The sequence below is a fragment of the Salvia hispanica genome, chromosome 2 (genome assembly GCF_023119035.1).
Source record: "Salvia hispanica cultivar TCC Black 2014 chromosome 2, UniMelb_Shisp_WGS_1.0, whole genome shotgun sequence".
Lineage (NCBI taxonomy): Eukaryota > Viridiplantae > Streptophyta > Magnoliopsida > Lamiales > Lamiaceae > Salvia > Salvia hispanica.
In genome coordinates this window covers 5622284-5642104 of record NC_062966.1, presented here as the reverse complement: position 1 = coordinate 5642104, position 19821 = coordinate 5622284, and the positions used below count along the sequence as shown (strand labels likewise).

Sequence of the window (19821 nt, the reverse complement as noted above, 5' to 3'; positions counted from 1 at the left end):
GTCCATGCCGGTGTTAATCCCATCCGTGTCAAAGTCTCTGATGTTAAAGAAACCAGTGTCTAATCAACTAGAGCAAGAGAATGAAGAAGAGGAGCCGGAGGTGCCGGCGAAAAAGAAAGTGAAGATGACCCGACCCGGAGTCCCACCCCATTCTGGCTCTCGAGGGAGCCAGACCCAGAAGTGAATCACCCCCATGACCAAGTAACTTTTATTTTCTGCATTCCGTTATATCATTTTTTTTATATGTCTTTGTTATTGTCTGTGTCTCTGTTAATAATTGCTATATGTATTTATCTTCTCCTACTTAGCCCAATGCTTAGTCTAAGTGTGAGAAGTTTGTGTTTTTCTGTTTTACTGTTGTCTTCTCCCACTTAGCCCGATACTCAGTCTAAGTGTGAGAAGTTGTATTTGGATAAATTGTTTGATGTGTGTTGCATTGATTACCCTGTTTCCCCCCTTCACGACGATGGCTTGGGGACAAGCTTGAGTGAAGTGGGAGGGGGAGGGGAGTCAATGCGTGTAGTTGTCAGCATGTTAAGAGTCGTTAAGTGAATATAATACGGCATGATCTCCTTAGTGAGAGTAATCGAAGATGGGATGTATTTCAACTTAGAAGCCCTTTCCTTTAATAAGCCAAGTCAATCTGGACGAAGTAAGAACGATAGAGGATGCCTTAGCTGACTTAACTGTGAAGCCCCACTTTAAGAGCGAGTTACAAGCCTAAACAATTTTGAGCTAACACATGTAAATGGGGCTGCCACTGAATGCTTAGGGAGAGGAGTCATGAAGGAGAAAAATAAGGAATTGGGTTATGAAGGTATAAGCTGGACGAAGTCCAGGTAAAGGAGGTATAAGCTGGACGAAGTCCAGAGAGAAGGAAAAAAAGGGAAATGGAGGAATAAGCTGGACGAAGTCCAGGGGAAATATGTCTAAAGGCAGGAAGCAATAGTAACCTGACCCAACAAAAAAATGGGGGGAGGGGAAACGAAGTGTAGAAAGGAGAAAACTCTCATAACCCGACGCTTCAGTGGTATGGCTATAACTTATGAGAGAATCGGTCCTAACATCCCTGGTGAGGAATGAGTGATCGAGTGAATCTAACAATTGGGAAAGTAAAGGGCTATCTTGACGAACTGACAGATTGATTAGGTAGAAGAAGGAAAGGGGCCAATTTGGAGAAGTGCAGCTTGTTGGATTGACCTTGATCTTGTGGGGACGGTTGCCTAAAAGTTGAAGCTAGCTCATGCATCTGTGTCTATGTGTTTTCATTTATTTTAAGTGTTTGTTATGTGTGCGTCAGTTATGTCTAGGTCTAGGAGTCTCTACTTAATTAGAGTTTAAGGAGTCGGTCAGGGGACAACCATGCGTTGAAATTCGCCTTATTCTTTTTTCTTGTCTTTATACTTGAGGACAAGTATGATTTAAGTGTGAGCAGTTTGATAAGGCTAATTTCATGCATCGGTTATATGGTGAAAATCACTTTATTTTACTGGGTCTAACGCAATTTTTAAGCCAGGTGTGTGAAGGAAATCGCTAGGTCCAGGAAGAGCTAAAGGCGATGGACTAGTGAAGGAAAGTGAGCAGAATTTGAGGAGAAAAATGGCTAGACGAAGGAAGTCCAAAGCCGAGGGTAACAAAGACTATTCATACCCTGCTGGACCCACTTCTACGCCTATATAAAGAGGAGCATGCAGCACACGATACAGACATGATTTTGCTCTCAGCTCACACACTTACACACACTTGGGAAAAATGGGAGTTCTGGGGTAGTTAGGGGTTTCATCTTCGGAGAAAGTTAGTGGTAACACCGTCCTCACGAAGGGCGAAGATACAATCAGTTTACATTCAGTTTTTGCACTCTTATTCCGTCGAACTTCAATGTTTCCGAAGTCGATTGGTTGTTGGCTACTTACCGATTATCTATGCATTTAGTTTATGTCATGATGGTGTTTATTTTGTGTTGATTTACGTTGATTCTGTGCTTTTGAGGTTTAATTTCAGAAGTTGAATGTTATTCTCTGTTTTGGATGTTTCTGTGCTTGATCTGGGAAATAGGTTGTGGATCTGTGTTGTTGTTGTTGATCGGTGGTTGATCGGCGAATCTGTAGCTATGGACATAAATTTGGACGGAGTTTGTTTCGGATGCTTGGATCCGGAGTGGATTTAGCATCTGAAGTGTGGATCTGAACAGGGGAAACCGAGTTGTGCATGGATTATGAATTTTCTGCTCTCTTTCATTTTACTTCGTCTAGTAGTCGCAGATCTGCTTAGGTTAAATTGTTCTTCGATTTTGTTGCTTTAAATCCAGTGTGGTTGTTTCGATTTACGTCCTATCTCTGTTTTTACTGGATGTTTCATGCCAATTGTTGGAGAAGATGATGTCGCTGTTAGTTAGTACTTTAGTTCGTTGTTTTTCAGCTTTTCATCCGTATTTCACCTTTTCAATAAATGGTCCCCACCGTCGGTTGTTTTCCCAGGTCTAGGCAATTTAGGGAATAGTTTCTTAGATCTAGTGATTGTCCCGTTGTTCCAGTAAAATGCAATTTTCTTGTTTGTCTAGATCTAGTTGTTAGCATAGCAGATTTCAACACCAAGTCTAGTTTAATTTCCTCAACCCAAATTGCGTGGCAGCAGCCAACCCAAAAATAGTCCCCAATTCTTGAACATGTTTAATTGCGCATTCATCTCTGTGGGATCGATCCCTACTTCCCTATGCTAATTTTAGTATACGTGGTTGAGGGTTTTGAAGAGGTATTTGTGTGTCCGACGACCGAGATCTTTCGACGATCCGTGAGTTCCTAGACCCTGTGATCTAGTAGATTCGCTGGATCTAGGGAGCTTGATATTCCTTACTATGCACACAGTCTAAACCCAGTAGCTTCATATACCGAAAATTCATCAGTATGGTATCGGTATGATATTTTGCCATACCACTTTTTGTGGTACGGTATGCGGTATAACGTACGGTATACCGACCCACCCCTACCATTGACTATCATAAAAATATTTGTTCATTTTTTTTCTTTTTGCCAAAATTATATTTTTAGGTGTTTTGAATTCAATTTAGAAAATAAAAAGAATATTTGATTTTGCTAGATTATTTGGCTGACTTAGAATTCAGGAACTATTTATTATTATTATTATTATTATTATTATTATTATTATTATTATTATTATTATTATTGATTTTGGATATTTAATTGTTCCAAAACAAATTAAAAAGCTAAGAACCGTTATATCAGTATCAAACAATGTTTTAAAAAGGGTTATTTACTAGTAAATACATGAACTTTCATTTTTCTGTTATTTCTCCCGAACTTTATATTAAATTCATTTTTCTGTTATTTCTCCCGAACTTTATTTTTTAATATAAATACATCAACTTTAGAGTTTTATGGTATTTCCTCAAATTGAAAAATCAAAACCGATGTGAAAATTTAAAGCTTACGTCAATTGCAATTTTGATTTAAATAATTTAAATAATTAAAAGATTAAAAAACAAAGTTCCATGTAATAATTTTCCTTCATCAACCTCAATCCCCTATTTCTTTCTCTTCGTGTTTTGATTTCTCTTCTCTTTCTTAATGGCAACTTTCTCTTCCACCTTTTAGCACAATGGGTTAGATTGGTCAAATTAAATTTAGCAAAACTTCCACCTTTTATACTGAAATCTACTTCCATTAGTACTTCTGCAACTTTTCCCCAAATTCTTATTTTGAATTTACTGTTTGAATTGATATGGAGTCCCACGACTTGGAGCAACTTGACCCAATGCTCGATGCCTTGGGATGACATATTGGTTCTAAAACTTGGAGGAAGAGAATGGAGAGAGATTGGTGAAGGTGGAGAAGATGATGACATGGAATTTTAGTTTTAATTTCAGTTATTTAAACCATTTAAATCAAAATTACAATTGCCACCTAAGTTTTAAATTGCAACACCAGCTCTGATTTTTCAGTTTGGGAAAAAACTAGAGAACTCTAAATTTGATGCGTTTATATATTTACAGGCAAATAACTCTTTTAAAAATTAACTAGATTGGCCGGTTCAACCAATCTGACTATGAATCGACGTGCAATTCGATCAGGTTCACCCCTTAAATCAGTTAATATACTCCCTTCACTCCCAAACAATTGTTTTTTTTTCATTTTGGTCAATATCACAAAATTAGTCCACTTTCATTTTATCAAGTTTGTTACTCTAATGAAATGAAATGGACCTCATTCTCCACTAGTAACGCATCAATCAGTTTTTCTTTCTATCTCTCTCGTATTTTCACAATTTCTATTAACAGCTCTACTATTCCACCACATCAATTTTTATGAAAATTATAAACGTCAATTATTCTTATACATTAAACTTGAAATTTTTTACCCATACAAACTAATTATTTATGTTTAATCTTATATTTTTATAAGTAATTGTTAGTATGCATATTTGATTATAATTATTTTTTATCAGTTATGAAATTATATTATTATTTATAAAATATAGTTATTATTTATAAAATATAGTTATAACTAATTATTATTATCCCACAAAACTTATTACATTTCACTTTTTAGCATTTTTGGAAGTGGACCTCATATTCCATTTCACTAATTAATCATTATAACTCATACTTTATTATAAAACTAATATATAAAAGTAAGATTCACTCTCCACTAACTTTTTCGACTCACTTTCAATTAAATTTTTTAAAATCCGTGGCCGTTCAAAGTGTGACAAAATATAAAGGACGGAACGACTAATATTTATTTGAGATATCATTAATTATAGTTTGTAATTTACTAAATATTGAATCACACTACAAGTGAGGCGCTTCAATTCAGACGTTGTTTTGCAAAAATGATAATAATAAATAGTTAGAATTGAGAGAAAGTAAAGTAAGTAAGAGAATATTGTAAGCACGACTCTCTTCTATATTATTTTCTCTCTTACTTTACTTTCTCTCCACTCTAAATATTTATTATTACTTTGTAAAACAACGGTCTAAAAGAAATGCCTCACTTGTAGTGGAACAGAGGGAATAATATTTTCATAGTATATAATTAATTTATATACATTAAAAAATTTATATACTAGTACTAATTTTTATCTATATTAATCAATATTTCATGTTTTATTATATATATTTGCGACAATAGGCTTGTGATCCATTGCTAACTCACTCTCTAGTTGCTAACTACAACTAATTTAAGACCATAGGATTTTAGAAATCTAGTGGTCTAAAATTTGCCATGTGTAAATTTCATTTTATTAATTAAATCGAAAAAAATAAAAAAAATAAAAATTAGGGTTTTGGATAAAAATGTCAATATATTGTTTTGAAAATATCAACACAATACGTTGAAAATGTCAACACATTGCTTTAAGAATGACATTCTACATATATTATATTGACATATTTTATATACTATGTTGACATTTGTTGCCGTACGAAAAAATTGAAAATTTTCAAAAAAAATTTCAAATTTTGACATCAGAACATGTGCAATGAAATCTCGTTAGAATCTTTATGAAATTATCTTTAATTTGATATATGTTGTGCCAAAAAAACAATTTAAATCGAGAAAGTTATATGCATTTTAAAGTTATGGATATTTTTCAAAAGTTAGTTACAACTAATTTGTTGTAAATTGACTTTAGTACCCTTATTGACGTTTTTTGTTGATTGTATTAACATTCCGGACTGATGATCTTGGCCCTTGATTTAAATATCTAAAGGCTATTATTTAGTTATAGTTAACAAATAAGTATTAAGTTAACAATATAACACTCTCCTACGACAATAATAGAATTCTATTGTAGAATATAGATAATACATTATGACTTGATAGTTCATCAGAAAAACTTATTTGAATTAATATTTATTTTATCAATATTTATATATAAAGTAAAAAGTTCTGTATTTCCTCTAACAAATAATTTATAGTATATTTAGTTAATACAAATTAATTAAATTTTATCATTCATTAATTTTTAATTTTTTATATTTCCATATCAAATTAAGTATATACTATATGTTTTAATATTCTTATGATATTTATTATTTTATCATTCATTAAATTTTATATATTTCATCCCTTAAAAATAATAAGTATATTTACATGTTGATCGGTTCCTTAAAATTATACAATTATAATTTAGGAAGCTTTTAAAAAAATGTTATCAAACAAATTATTTCATTTACAACTTATACCATTAGAAAAAATAATTTAATATTTTGTGGATTACATTGTCCATAAACTCTACTTAAATAAATCCATACTCCACAATATATAAAAGGGGAGTTTTGGAAGGTTTTGAATAATCATTTATGCTGAGGAATGTAAATGCAATTAATATAAAATTTAGAAATTACTTCTAATAAATATATAATCCTACTTAGTTGGTTTCCCATGTTTCATATATACGTGAATAAGTGGGAAGTTAGCAAAAGATAATTTAATTCCCAAGTCATCTCATCATTATTTATCTTTTGTAGTTAGGCTACCGTGATGGTCTCACCGCTGGCAAGGAAACCGCCTTACAAGAAGGGTTCAATATCGGTTTCAAGGATTCTGTGTGTACTGGATACAATTGGGGTCGTGTGAGAGGGATTAGTAGGTAATTTTATGCCCAGCTTTTGAAATTCTTGCACCTGACTTTCATTTACAGAAAGAAAAGATGAATATCTGATGCCTATGATTTTATCTTTGAAGTGCTATGGCTTCCTTGCCCAGTGCCTTAAAGGAAAAGTTGGTTGAATCAGAGGAAACTCGAAAAAGATTCCAACAGTTTCACGAGTCTGTGCAGTGCATCTCATCAGCAGAATCTTTAATTTAAAGTTGTTCTATGAAGAACAGAAAAGGAAATCACTGAACCAGGAAACAGCTGAACCTAGTTCCAATTAAACCGATCAAAGCTCGGATGCAGGTGTTTTTGAGAATTACCAGGTAAAGCTTCAGTCGATTCTTCACGAATCTCCTCTGGTTGAAAGCCATTTGGAAATAACTCCTTAATTTTGCTTCCATATGAAGTAGGAGCAGTAGGAGTATGTTGAAAGATCTAGCACATAGTGAAAAACTGATGTTGTTACTGACAAAGTGTAATTCCTTCAAGATTTTATCATATTGCGCAACTGCTTCAAAGTTTATCTAACGAGCTTTTTACTTAGCTTTTTTCCTATTTACATTCTAATGTGGAAACACTCCCCACTCTCTCCCAACAACAAACACTCATTTATTGCCTAAATGCTGCAATAAGTAGCACCATTAGAATGGGAGAAGCCAGAAAAACAAAGTAGGGGATGGCTTGATTAAGTCCACCTTCATCCACTTCAGCCCCTTTTAATGGATGATTTGTCTTCTTCTGTATAAATGCGTTGAAGAAATTTTGATAACCTGAGCTAAGCGAAGGACGAGCCATGCTGCTAACCTTCATCATTTCCATTGCCTGCAGAATGCAAATGTAAACTGAGGTTATGGAGTATATCATATGCATCTATACTATAATAAATCAGCAAAACAAAGTGGTTTGACTTGCATTTTATCAAGATTTTCTACTCCTAACTTCTTAAATTTTACAAATTACTATTTACCTGGAAGCCAAAGGCAAACGGCCGAGCCTTCTTGCTTATTTTAGGACTGGGGTGAGACTGAAGCTTCTCATACATGAGACGTGCCTCATTGGATCTGTCGTGCATTATTTCACACACAAGGTGTCAGTACTAAACATCAATTTAAGCACAAAAAAATGGGAAGAAGAGTTTTCTGATAATAGAATGTGGATATACCCTGCTTTCACTTAGGAATGAAGTTCAAGTGAAACTAAATGAAGTGATGTAGTTCAATTGGGCTCGAAGCTGCTAATCCATGAAGTTCGCTCTGCAAGGTGTAAGTGTGCTAACAGTGAGCTTGGAAGATAAACGCTATCCATCACCTTTTTCTTTACATTAGGTGTTTTTTTTTTGTGGGAGGGAACACAATTAATTAACCAAAAACAGTCACCTTGAACGGCAGCTTCTCCATGACTCTTTCATAAAAGGGCGACGCCTCCTTCAGCTAACTGAGATCCATGATTGAGTCACCATCCTTCAATGCCTATGTATGATTGCCCTATAACTAAGGAGTGTTATAACTATAACCACAATTCATCACTATGGTATGATAATAATGCCAAAATTTATATTAGCTGTTAATATGTGGGAACAGTAACTTTCATGGACATTATCGTGGCTATTCTTCTTCCACCACTCCGTGTTTTCCACAAGTTTGGGTATGGGGTACTTCTATTTCTCTTTCTAATTAATATTCTTTTCTTTAATTTGATAGTATACAATTACTACTATATTTATATTTGATTTTGGTGAAATTAACAGGTTATGCTCCCATTCCCAGGTAAATAAATACTTTATCTCCACAAAATTATGTGGTGTGAATTGTTCGATTGTGTACTTTCATAGGTCTCATACATCTTATCCTTTGCTCTACGGATGATCGTTTTAATATATACTCCCTCCGTCCCAAGGTATTAGACCAACTTTCTTTTTTGGGATGTCCCAACATATTAGACTCATTTCCTTTTTTAGCAAAAAGCATCTATCTTATTTTATTCTCCACCTACTTTTTTCTCTCTTCTCTCTCCCTACTTTTTCCCTCTTTCATACTTTACTCTTTCCACTTTAACTATTTAAATATCAATTCCTTAAATCATGTGCCCAAAAGAAGTGAGTCTAATACTCCGGGACGGAGGGAGTAGAATTTTATCTTCCTACTCCATGATTGATTCTAATTTGTTTAATTAATTTAAAATTGAAAATTAATATTTTAAAAATATACTATTAATCTGTGTATAGCACAGACGTAATACTAGTTATTAATAATATGGATCTTATAAGGCGTAATACTAGTTATTAATAATATGGATCTTATAATCCATTAGTACTAATTCCTCTATTTTTTTTTTTTTCTCTTTTAATTTATTCACTGCTTTTTAAAACTTGCTATTTTAAGAGATAGGTGTGGTAAATATTTGCAATATATAACGGTTGGACTAATGATTCAACCGATTGACTCCTAAACTAGTTAGAGTAGCTTTATTGATTCACTTATCGATCCAATTTTTATTTTGATGTTAAGATATACATTTGAATTTTGCGAAAACAACATAAAAAGGAAGCCGTCTTTGAATTGAATTTGTGTTTCTAGTAATTCATCATTTTCAATCCAACACAACTATTTATAGTGCTAAAGCTACACTGATTAATGTATACTACAATCAATATTATCAACTTCTGATGTTTTCCGTCGTTGGCTTGATCTTCCTTTGATGATTTCTTCAACCATCGCCTTAATATGTCCTCTCCAGATTTTTTTTCATTCTTCCAATATACCAGTATCAATTTTTTTTAGTTGGTGTAAATATATAGAAGAGTAAAGGCCAAAATTGGTCCTGAACATATGATCATTCTACGTTTTTTGTCCTAAACATTATCTTTTAGATTTTTTGGTCCTGCACATTTGGAAATTTGATCATTTTGGTCCTCCGTCAATATTTCCGTTAGAAATTAACGGTCAACGGATTTAAACCCGATTTTGACCAAAATTAACATTTTAATTTTGATTTTCTCCTTAATTAATTCACTGACTATTATTATAAATATTCTTTTAAAAGTAGAAAAATTGAATTAAATTACTTAGAAGGCATAGGAAGTGGCGTCACAACCAAAATGAGAATGAGAAAATAATAGATTGACTGAATCACGAAAACAAGCCGAGATTTACAAACATTGGTTACTGCCTAAACCAAATAAGAATAACAGACTTAGCTTAGCCGAAGGGCTGTCCGACGACATTCGGCGTTAGACGGAGGGCAGCTATGTCCCTTTCAACCACTGCAGAGTTCGCAACAGCAACGGCTAAGCCACTAGGGCGGCGACGGCACCCGCGCGAATTAACAGCGGCGGCGCGACGGAGAGCCTAGAACTCCTCCGTGACTTCTACGGTGAGGGAGAGCTCGCACATAGAGAGAGAGAGAGAGAGAGAGAGAGAGCACCGCACGGCCGACGGACAGTCGGTAAGTGAGAAATAGAGAGGAATAGGAAGTGAGCCGAGAGAAGAGGGCGCCGGAGGAGTTTCAGCGACCCAATTGAAGAAATGAGCGGTGAGAAATCGATGGGGGCAGTAGGGGCGCTGGTGCCTATGTGAGACTAGATATTCTCGAATTGGAGAGAAGTGAGCGTCGATTCTGGGGTGAGGTGAGAGATGCAACATTGGTTACTGCCTAAACCAAATAAGAATAACAGACTTAGCTTAGCCGAAGGGCTGTCCGACGACATTCGGCGTTAGACGGAGGGCAGCTATGTCCCTTTCAACCACTGCAGAGTTCGCAACAGCAACGGCTAAGCCACTAGGGCGGCGACGGCACCCGCGCGAATTAACAGCGGCGGCGCGACGGAGAGCCTAGAACTCCTCCGTGACTTCTACGGTGAGGGAGAGCTCGCACATAGAGAGAGAGAGAGAGAGAGAGAGAGAGCACCGCACGGCCGACGGACAGTCGGTAAGTGAGAAATAGAGAGGAATAGGAAGTGAGCCGAGAGAAGAGGGCGCCGGAGGAGTTTCAGCGACCCAATTGAAGAAATGAGCGGTGAGAAATCGATGGGGGCAGTAGGGGCGCTGGTGCCTATGTCAGACTAGATATTCTCGAATTGGAGAGAAGTGAGCGTCGATTCTGGGGTGAGGTGAGAGATGCCGGACGCTGCCGACTCTGGGCGCCGACTAGAGAAGTCGTCGGCGAGAAATCGGGGAAGGAGATAATATTTAATTCTAATTTTCTAATTTTAAAAGAATATTTATAATAATAGTTAGTGAATTAATTAAGGAGAAAATTAGAATTAAAATGTTAATTTTGGTCAAAATCAGGTTTAAACCCGTTGATCGTTAGTATCTAACGGAAATGTTGACGGAGGACCAAAATGATCAAATTTTCATATGTGTAGGATCAAAAAATCCAAAAGATAATGTTTAAGACCAAAAACATAAAATGACAATATGTTCAAGACCAATTTTAACCTTTACTCTATATAGAATTGTCCACTCTTTTACTAATTTAAATTTGATACTGGAACAATTTATAAAACTCTCTTAAAATCAAAATCATGATGAATGTTTACACATTTAATCATTATTCGATGATGTGCTGGCATGACCATTTGGTGTGATCCCATCTTAATTACACTTGAACCTTACATTGTTTTGGGAAATTCGTCAACGGCTATTTCCAGATTTAATGAATATTTTGCCATATTAGATAACTAATGTTATTGGTTATTAATTTATTGGATAGTGATTTATGACAAAATATTTAGTGGACCTTCGATACCAAAATGGCATTATGAATTAGTATGTCCAATCAATTATATTAATCTTTGACAAATAAAAATATAAATGACTCACATCCAACTAGACATGCAAACGGTTATTTTTAGAAAATATTCATTAAACCACTTATAAAAATGATATTTATTAAATCAATTTTATAAAATATTGTATAATCTTAAAATATGGAAATTATCAATATGTTTTTTTTTCCTTCTACATATACATTACATATATAAATAATATAATTATATTTTAGATGTAATTTTGACAACAATAAAAAATAATATAATCATACGACACTTTGTTAGTATGGTTTAAATTTCATAATTATAATTTTAATTTTCTTATACATTTATATTATATTTGAAAATGTCCACAGTAAAAAAATTATGACTATAATTTCTTTTTTCTATTTTTCTAGTGCATTTTAACGGTTATATGTTTACTTAGTAGTACTATAACTTAATATGAAAATAAAAAATAAATGATAAATATAAAATATGCAAATATATTTATATATAGGAGGAAAAAATATTGCCAATTTTTATATTTTAAGATTATGCAATATTCCATAAAAGTGGTTTAATAATATCTTCTAAAAATAACTCTATTAGTTGGCAGATTTAGTTGGATGTAAGTCAATTATACTTCTATTTGTCAAAGATTAATTGGTTGGACACACCACCTCATAATGTCACTTTGGTATGGAAGGTTCACTGAATATTTTCTTTTTATTTAAAGACATAATATCTTTATGCCATAATGCTCTTACATATTTTTGTCATATGTATAATTTGTATTGTGACTAATTTACCCTGACCTGATACTATTAAATAGATATATACCTATTTAAGGAAATTAAAATCAAATTATATAAATTGATACCCAGTCCAAAATGTATGGTTACTGAACGAGGGGAAAATTATATAGTACTCCCTCCGTCCCAATAAATATGAAACATTTGGTTTTCGGCACGGGATTTTATGCAGTGTTGTTTTGTGATAACCCAAAAAGGAAAACGTTGCATTTCTAATGGGACAGAGGGAGTAAAGTAGGAGAGAGGGAAAAGTAGAGAGAGCGATATTTCCATTTTAGGAAACGTTTCATTTTTAGTGGGACAACCCAAAAAGAAAAATGTTGCATTTCTTATGGGACAGAGGGAGTAGTACTTTATATTTTTATAAAAAATTTAAAGTACTTAAATTTTAAAATTATCTGTTTTATTACTAATGTTTTATTTTTTTAAAAAAAATTGGTGAAATTGTTAAACTTTTCTTATAAATTTCGTTCTTCAATTTTTCAAGCACATAACAAAAAAAAGTGATAAATGTGTAAGAAATGTGGGTCCTTCTCCGCCTTCTCTAACCTTCCAACGTTTATAATAATTCAAAATTCTATATCTTCGGATATAATTTCCTTAATTCAAGCTATCCTTATTTAATACTAGTATGTTAATTAAATCTTAAATGCAAATTATGGATTATATGGAATGGCATTAAGGTATATATACAAAACATAAATTTAATCAATAATAAAATATAACATAAAATTACTATTTAAACCCTATTATGACAATGCCATAATGTCAAAAAATTATTTCCCTAATTTATTATAGTAGTATTACTTTAATTTCAAAATTAGATAAAATATACTAGTATACTACATTGAATCCGTTCATTTAAGACTTGTTATAAATTGGATCCGTGCATTTAACACAAAATATAAATACAGCCATTTTGTTGATCAGTGCTTTTCTAATTACCTCCTCATATATTTTTAAGAAGGCATATTTAAAATAACTAATTTAATGACAAAATAAAATACTAATAGGAGTAGTATAATATAATTGGAAAATAATTGAAATTATGGTAAGACTAATTAAACGCATTAAAAAATGAATAGAGTGGAGGGAAACAAAAGTGAATTTCAACGGCGAAGAATTACCTCCAAATATTTGAAATGCTCCCGCGCCCTCCACACTAGTAGTACTCCTCTTCTTCTTCTGAAACAAACAAGGTATTCAGCAAATAATGGCGAAGCAAGGTAAAACGAAGAAGCAGGAATACGTTGGAAAAGGAAAAGTAACACCAGTTCAGATCGCCTTCATCGTCGATCGATATCTCTCCGATAATAATTATATCCACACGCGCTCCAATTTCCGATCCGAAGCATCGCATCTAATCGCCAAATCACCCGTTCAAGAAGTAATTTTACTATAAGATTCTTATTATATTTCCGTTATTTATTACTCCAGGTTTATTGATGTGTGATTTTTGTAGGCTCCGAAAAGCTTGTTGAGCTTGGCTGCGATTCTGGATGAGTACATCACACTCAAGGAGCAGAAGGTGTTGGTTGATCAAGAGCGTCAACGAATTGAACACGACAAATTTCGTGTTCACAATTTGCTTAGCGGAATGCAGGATGCTATGAACGCTTATAATACTCCCCCCTCGGCAGGTACCATTTCGCCCTAGTTTTATTCATATAGAATTAAGTTGATTTTGTATAAATAATGGTTGAAAATGTTGTCATCTTGAATCGATCCACTCGGAATAACAACCAGCATTTGCATATCTACTTCTTTGTTACTGTTGTGATGTGAAATTTGATCGAATTCAGGCTTTTCTTTGGAGTAATGTCTGTCTGTATTTGTTTGTTATCCAGGCTTTTATCGAATGCACAACAACACTCCGCCTATGATATCTACATCTAGGCCGTCCGATACAAGGAATTTCTCCACTCCAATCACAAATCAAGCACCAACCAAAAGAAAAGAAATCAAACATGCCTCAGATGGTCCTGCAGCTTCCAAGAGATCTCGTACAAGCGCACATTCCAAAGGTATATTCTTTCGTGCTAGCAATTGCACGATTGTAGAAATAGCTGGCTGATGATATGATGTTAAGTGTGCTGCATTTTATATTTTCTCAGATGCTAGCATAGTTACACAATCAAGCAACGCAAAAATGAATCAAGAAATGGCTATGATGAATTCTGCTGCTCAGTTTGCTAACGCCACCAGTGGATCACCAGCTCAAGGATCTAACGTTGTAAAATGTTTGTTCAACCAAGAAAGTCCAGCATCACGAGCAAATTCATCTGTCCCTAAAACACCCCCACGGGCATCTACTTCTCAAACTGAAAAATCCCCTTCTCCTTTAGAAATTTCTACAGCTACCTCAAGTAAAGATGTTGCTCCCCAACAGATTATCTCTGCTAACTGCACTATAATCTCCTCAGAGACCATTCGTGTGAGCCCCAACAAGCAAATAGCTTATTACTCGATAGAGAAAAACCAAATCACTTGCTCGCCTCTTAAGTCAAATTTGAAGAGGACTAACGTGAACGAGCATGTTAAAGGAAGGCTTGATTTTGGCTCTTCTGAAATGCCAATGATCACGGAGAATCAGGCAACTGATGGCAACTCAACATCTGAATCTGAGAAAGAAGCAGATATTCTTGACTTAGATTTTCCAAACTTAGATACCCTTGGTTTGGATTTTAACCTTTCAGAGTTTCTGTTGGACTTTGATATTGGAGGTGACTTGCCTTTATCTTCAGGGCAAGAATTTGCTTCTTCACCAGATTCTTGTTCAGGGTAATTTTACGGGCTTCTCTGTGAATTATTCTTTTCACTATTCAATTTTTTTCTAAATAAGCGAGCTAATCTTTGTGCCCAACCATTTCAGGTCTCCTCTCACCTCTGGAAACATTGAAATAGGTGCTACACAAATCACATCAGAATACTCATCAACCATGGCAGGACTTATAGGGGATACAAATATGAACTTAGTTGGTATGAAGTTAAATATTTGTGTTGTTTTAGTAAAGCCTTGTGCTTCAATCTGACATTTCTTCAATGATTTACTTTAGCAGGGATGGATCCTGTTTCGTCTACGAGGTCTGTTACTAAATGTATTACAATTTTCAGTCCTGGTAATTTTTCTCTCCCTACCATGCTGGTCAATATATGTTGTGATGCATTGCTCTTCTTGAAGCATATCTTTCCTCTGTTTGCAGTCAAAAATCAGAGAAGGAACTTCACTCAGAATTAACTTATCCGATAGGCCATGATGGGCTCGAGAAAACCTCTTCATTCTGATAACACTGACAAGCTACAAGGGATCACTGTCATTCGTATTTGCTATATAAGATTTGCTAGGATAGATGATTTTTTACTGCATTATGTAAATGCACTATAACTATTTATAGACGTATTATTTTAATTTGGTTCAAACATTAACGATGTATAGGCAGGAAACTAGCAATGCATGAATGAAATATTTTATTTTGTCTGGATTTGGTTCCTGGTTTCCTCGGGTCATGTAGATACTTCATTGAAGGAGTAGATTCTACCTGCTTTTGAAATCTCGATGTCTCTGTGAGTCAGCGTGAATTCTCCGTAGGCAGTGTCTAAGGTGAAAGCATACACTCCTCTCCCTATCGAAATCATGAAACGATTGAGCTTGTGATACCGAGTGAAAGGCAGAATCACTGAATGCATTCGTTAGTATGGATGCATCTTTCAACTTGCACTTATTTGAATTTCTAGTCCTTCAAAAACTCAATCAAAATTGAAGGAAATTATACAATTTGCCAAACGCATTCGATAGTACGAATGGTACTATTTGCCAATGCCATGAATTATGCTGCTACAATTAGATTTAGGAAATTAAATTACAATTATCAAATTGAAAGAATGCATGCAACCAAAAATCATCACTTAACCCAAAAAAGAAATAACAAATTAATCCGAGCTGTTGCAGAAACAGGTTTCTTTTTATTTATATTTTTTCTTTTTAACGACATACATATCCCACATATGCAGGTGCTTTACCTCACGTTATATGTTAATCCCACAATGCAGATATAGAAATTTCTTGAGTTACTACACTTGATTCCATGAGCAATCAACCCGCACATTAAAACAGCTACAAAAAAACTTTCCTGCATACGATAACGGAACAAAGAATGGAAACAAATGCTACAAGAGCTCCATCTCTACAAAGCCCAAACTCGGCCCATGTCAGAGGTCTTTTGACATCTGCCAACGCTTCTCTGAAATGTTCGTTCAGATCATCCAGTGACCCTGAGTTATCAATCACAATGTCTGCTTTCGTCTTCTTCAAATCCAGAGGCATCTGTGCATTGATCCGACTGTTGGCCTCCTCAGCTGTTGTTCCATCTCTTGACATGAGCCGTTCGAGTTGAGTCTGAGGGTCCACCCAAACCACAATAATGGGTTTAGTCCACTTGTCCATGTTGGACTCAAATAACAGCGGTACATCGAGGGTAATGGTTTTACAACCCTTTAGCCATAGCTTGAACACTTCTAGCAATATCCCAGTGGAAATATAAGGGGCCAGCAACCTGAAAATGAAATAATTAAACCAACTTATAGAGTTTTCACATCATAATGAAGCCAATTAAGAGATTGGAGAAATGCCGAGAGATACTGCCAAACTGCACGTCTATGCTTGATTATATTAATTTGCAGCGATGCTTACTAATGTAATGTACTCTTTACATGAAGAAAAGTTCATAACAGTGTCTACCAATTATTCAAACTAAAGAGACCTCAAGTATCCATATAGGGAAACAAAGGGAGTTTGTTTGGTAACAGTTTAGTGTCAATTCCAGAACCTAAACATCATTTACAATTACATTTGTACACATAGAGAACTCTTCACTTTCAAACATAGTATAAAAATCAGTAGAGTCTTAACCTCTAAATAACTAGCTTACATTCATCAATGCAAAGTTAGGCTCGCCAAGCTAGCATTGGCAAGTAAAAGAAACCATGCTTTTTTTTTTTTTTTTTTTTTTTTTTTTTTATCTTACATCTACTTACAATTTGAAAACTGATCAACTAACATAAAAGGCTCAAGACCCTAACGTATATCTAAATTCCATAACTGTAAGAGAGGTCGAGAAAGTAGCCTGATAATAAGCCACACATGGAAAACATATTTTACCATATCTCTCAGACCATCCTCGACTACCTAAAGAATTCCATCACATACCTCTATCTTGAGGCATTCAAAACAAAAATCCATGGTCTCATGCCCCTCCCACTTGGTATAGGAATTCGACGGTAAAAAATGAAATGTAGTACTATCTTACATTCATTCACCTTAGAGTCTCCATTGTCACAGTTTCAACATCCAAGAAATAAACTTCCCTCTAATTTTAAAAGAGAGTTACCAGCTTTAATACACACGATACTCCCATTAATTTATCTAATATAGAACAATTAATCAAAATTAGAAGTATAATTCAAACTTTCTACTCAAATAAACATTGTGATCTATACATTACCTATTAAGAAGCTGACGCTTATCAGGATCATTGAACACAATTTGCCCTAATTTCGGGCGATCGACTTCCCCGCTGGGAAGCAAAATCTCGTTACCAAACGCAGCCACCACTTTTCTCCACCCACCAGTTCCTTTCTTCAGAACATTCTAGAATTCCATCAAGGAAACAATTACTATGTCAAACAACAGAAGAAGAGTAGGATTTTCATAATCAGTTTGGGGAAAATTTTAGGGCATACGCGAGCGACGACGTCAGCATCGACAACGGGAACACCATGAGCCTTGAAGAGGTTTGAAACCGTACTCTTGCCCGACCCAATGCCGCCGGTCAATCCGACGATCCTCATAATGAAGGAGTGCTGCCGGAAATTGAAATCCCGCAGAATTTCAGAAAACTCACTTCTCAAACAATTAAAGATTGGTGATTCACACGCAATGGTTAAACAATTAAAGAAGCTGTAAAATACTCTAAATACCTGAAGGTGGAAGGCGAGCGGCGGAGTGCAGGTGGTGTGGCGGTCGCCGGTGGCGGTGGGGATGACGTGCTGGGATCGGATCCTCTGAAGTGAGGAGGAATCACAGTACTGTGCGCGAAACGACGTCGCTTCAACTCTTTGTTATTGCTTTATCCTTTATTTTTATACTGTATTTAGTTTCTGGCAGTGGTATGTACTTTCGTTTACTTATAAGTAATAAGCCGTGTTAGTTACTCCCCCCTCTCCCAAAATTCGTCACTATTTAATCCGACACAGATTTTAAAAAATATAATAGAAAGTAGGTTGAAAAAAATAATAGTATGTGAGTCATATTTTTATATATTAGTTTTAAAATAAAATGTCAGTGAGAATGAGTTAGTGGAATGTATGGTCCATTACCAAAATTGATAAAAGTAAAATGTGACAAATTTTAAGGGGCAGACGAAAAAGGAAATAGGTGACAAATTTTCAGGGACGAACATAGAGTATTTTTTAGGAAAAGCCAAAACTGGTCTTGAACATATGTTTATTTTGGTCCTAGACATTTTCTTTTGAATATTTGGATCACAAACATTTCAACTCGGATCACAATCGGTCCAAAGTTAACTGTTTCGTCAAATTTTAACGGTCAATGTTTTTAATCCCGATTTTTGACCAAATTAGGCTATTAAATAACACAACAAAATTTAGCGACAGAACAAATCCGTCAGTAACTGGGAGATTGGGAGATTCCCTGCTGCGGCGGCGAGAGATTCCCTCGCTATCCCTGTCGTGGACCTGTCGCAATCCGGCACCAAAACCCTCGTTGTCGACGCCTGAAAAGAGTTGGGTTTCTTCAAGTGATCAACCACAGAATCTCCATGGATTTCCTCACCAAATTGGAAGCCGAAGTCGAAGCCATGAAATTCTGCCAACTGCCGCCGTAGGAGAACGCCAAATCCGGCCCCCCAAACCCCTTCCGCTACGGCAACAAGGTCATCGGCCCCAACGACGACGTCAGCTGAGTCGAGTACCTCCTCTTCTCCACCAACCCCGACCTCGCCTCCCGCAACCCTAACTCCACCGCGTCGATATTCTCCTAATCACTGCGTTAATTCACTAATTCATAACTCAATTTCCGAAATTTGCTATTGCATGGAGGCGATTCCCTCGCAATTCTCGCTATTCACTAATTCATCACTCAACCCCCACTCAAGAATCTGATAACACAACAGTGCTTTTCTTTTTTAATATTATTTGTTGTGTATCATTTTAAGTCTGTGAACTTTGAAAATATCAATTGAGGTCCATCAACTATGAGTTAATATCAATCAAAGTACTTTTTTACTATTTCCAAGTTTTTTTTGGATGAAAATACATATTATTAATAAACTTATCACATGCTCATATTTTTTATAAATATCTTTACTATATATTTTTGACGAATTTTCTAAATATAATTTGACCTTCGATATTATCGCTTAATTTTGTGACATGCAAGTCATTAGACGATACTTGAATATTGATAAGAACTAAAAGTTTTAAACAAATTTTTTGATAACTTCTTGATCCCGCCAGATTTATATAGAGAATGCTGATTCTAATGAACGATTTATAAATATGAATGACAAATACAAAAATTATGTACAATGATGAAAAACGGAAAACCGTTAAGAGTAGGGAATA

General features: G+C 34.9%; 2 protein-coding genes and 1 long non-coding RNA gene across 4 annotated transcripts; 1 reads left to right on the top strand and 2 right to left on the bottom strand.

The window, feature by feature from the left end:
• Positions 1-7373: 7373 nt before the first annotated feature.
• Positions 7374-8067, bottom strand: LOC125204575. The gene is made up of 4 exons (XR_007173593.1): positions 7992-8067; positions 7778-7868; positions 7583-7676; positions 7374-7437 (listed from the first exon to the last, which is right to left on the bottom strand). It is a non-coding gene; the product is annotated as an uncharacterized LOC125204575 (long non-coding RNA).
• A 5326-nt stretch (positions 8068-13393) lies between these two features.
• LOC125206180 lies at positions 13394-15579 on the top strand. The gene is made up of 7 exons (XM_048105468.1): positions 13394-13567; positions 13643-13820; positions 14028-14204; positions 14295-14961; positions 15053-15159; positions 15240-15299; positions 15384-15579. Exons 1-7 carry the CDS (start codon positions 13394-13396, stop codon positions 15416-15418), a joined length of 1398 nt encoding a protein of 465 aa, XP_047961425.1. The 3' UTR covers positions 15419-15579.
• Positions 15580-16123: 544 nt separating this feature from the next.
• LOC125204396 (dephospho-CoA kinase) lies at positions 16124-18326 on the bottom strand. Of its 2 annotated transcripts, none has more exons than XM_048103051.1 (4): positions 18157-18326; positions 17920-18079; positions 17682-17827; positions 16124-16733 (listed from the first exon to the last, which is right to left on the bottom strand). In XM_048103051.1, exons 2-4 carry the CDS (start codon positions 18025-18027, stop codon positions 16295-16297), a joined length of 693 nt encoding a protein of 230 aa, XP_047959008.1. In that variant the 5' UTR covers positions 18028-18079; positions 18157-18326; the 3' UTR covers positions 16124-16294. The 2 variants fall into 2 exon arrangements, with proteins under 2 accessions (XP_047959008.1, XP_047959007.1); XM_048103050.1 differs by having other exon boundaries at positions 17920-18039.
• Between the last annotated feature and the right edge of the window lie 1495 nt (positions 18327-19821).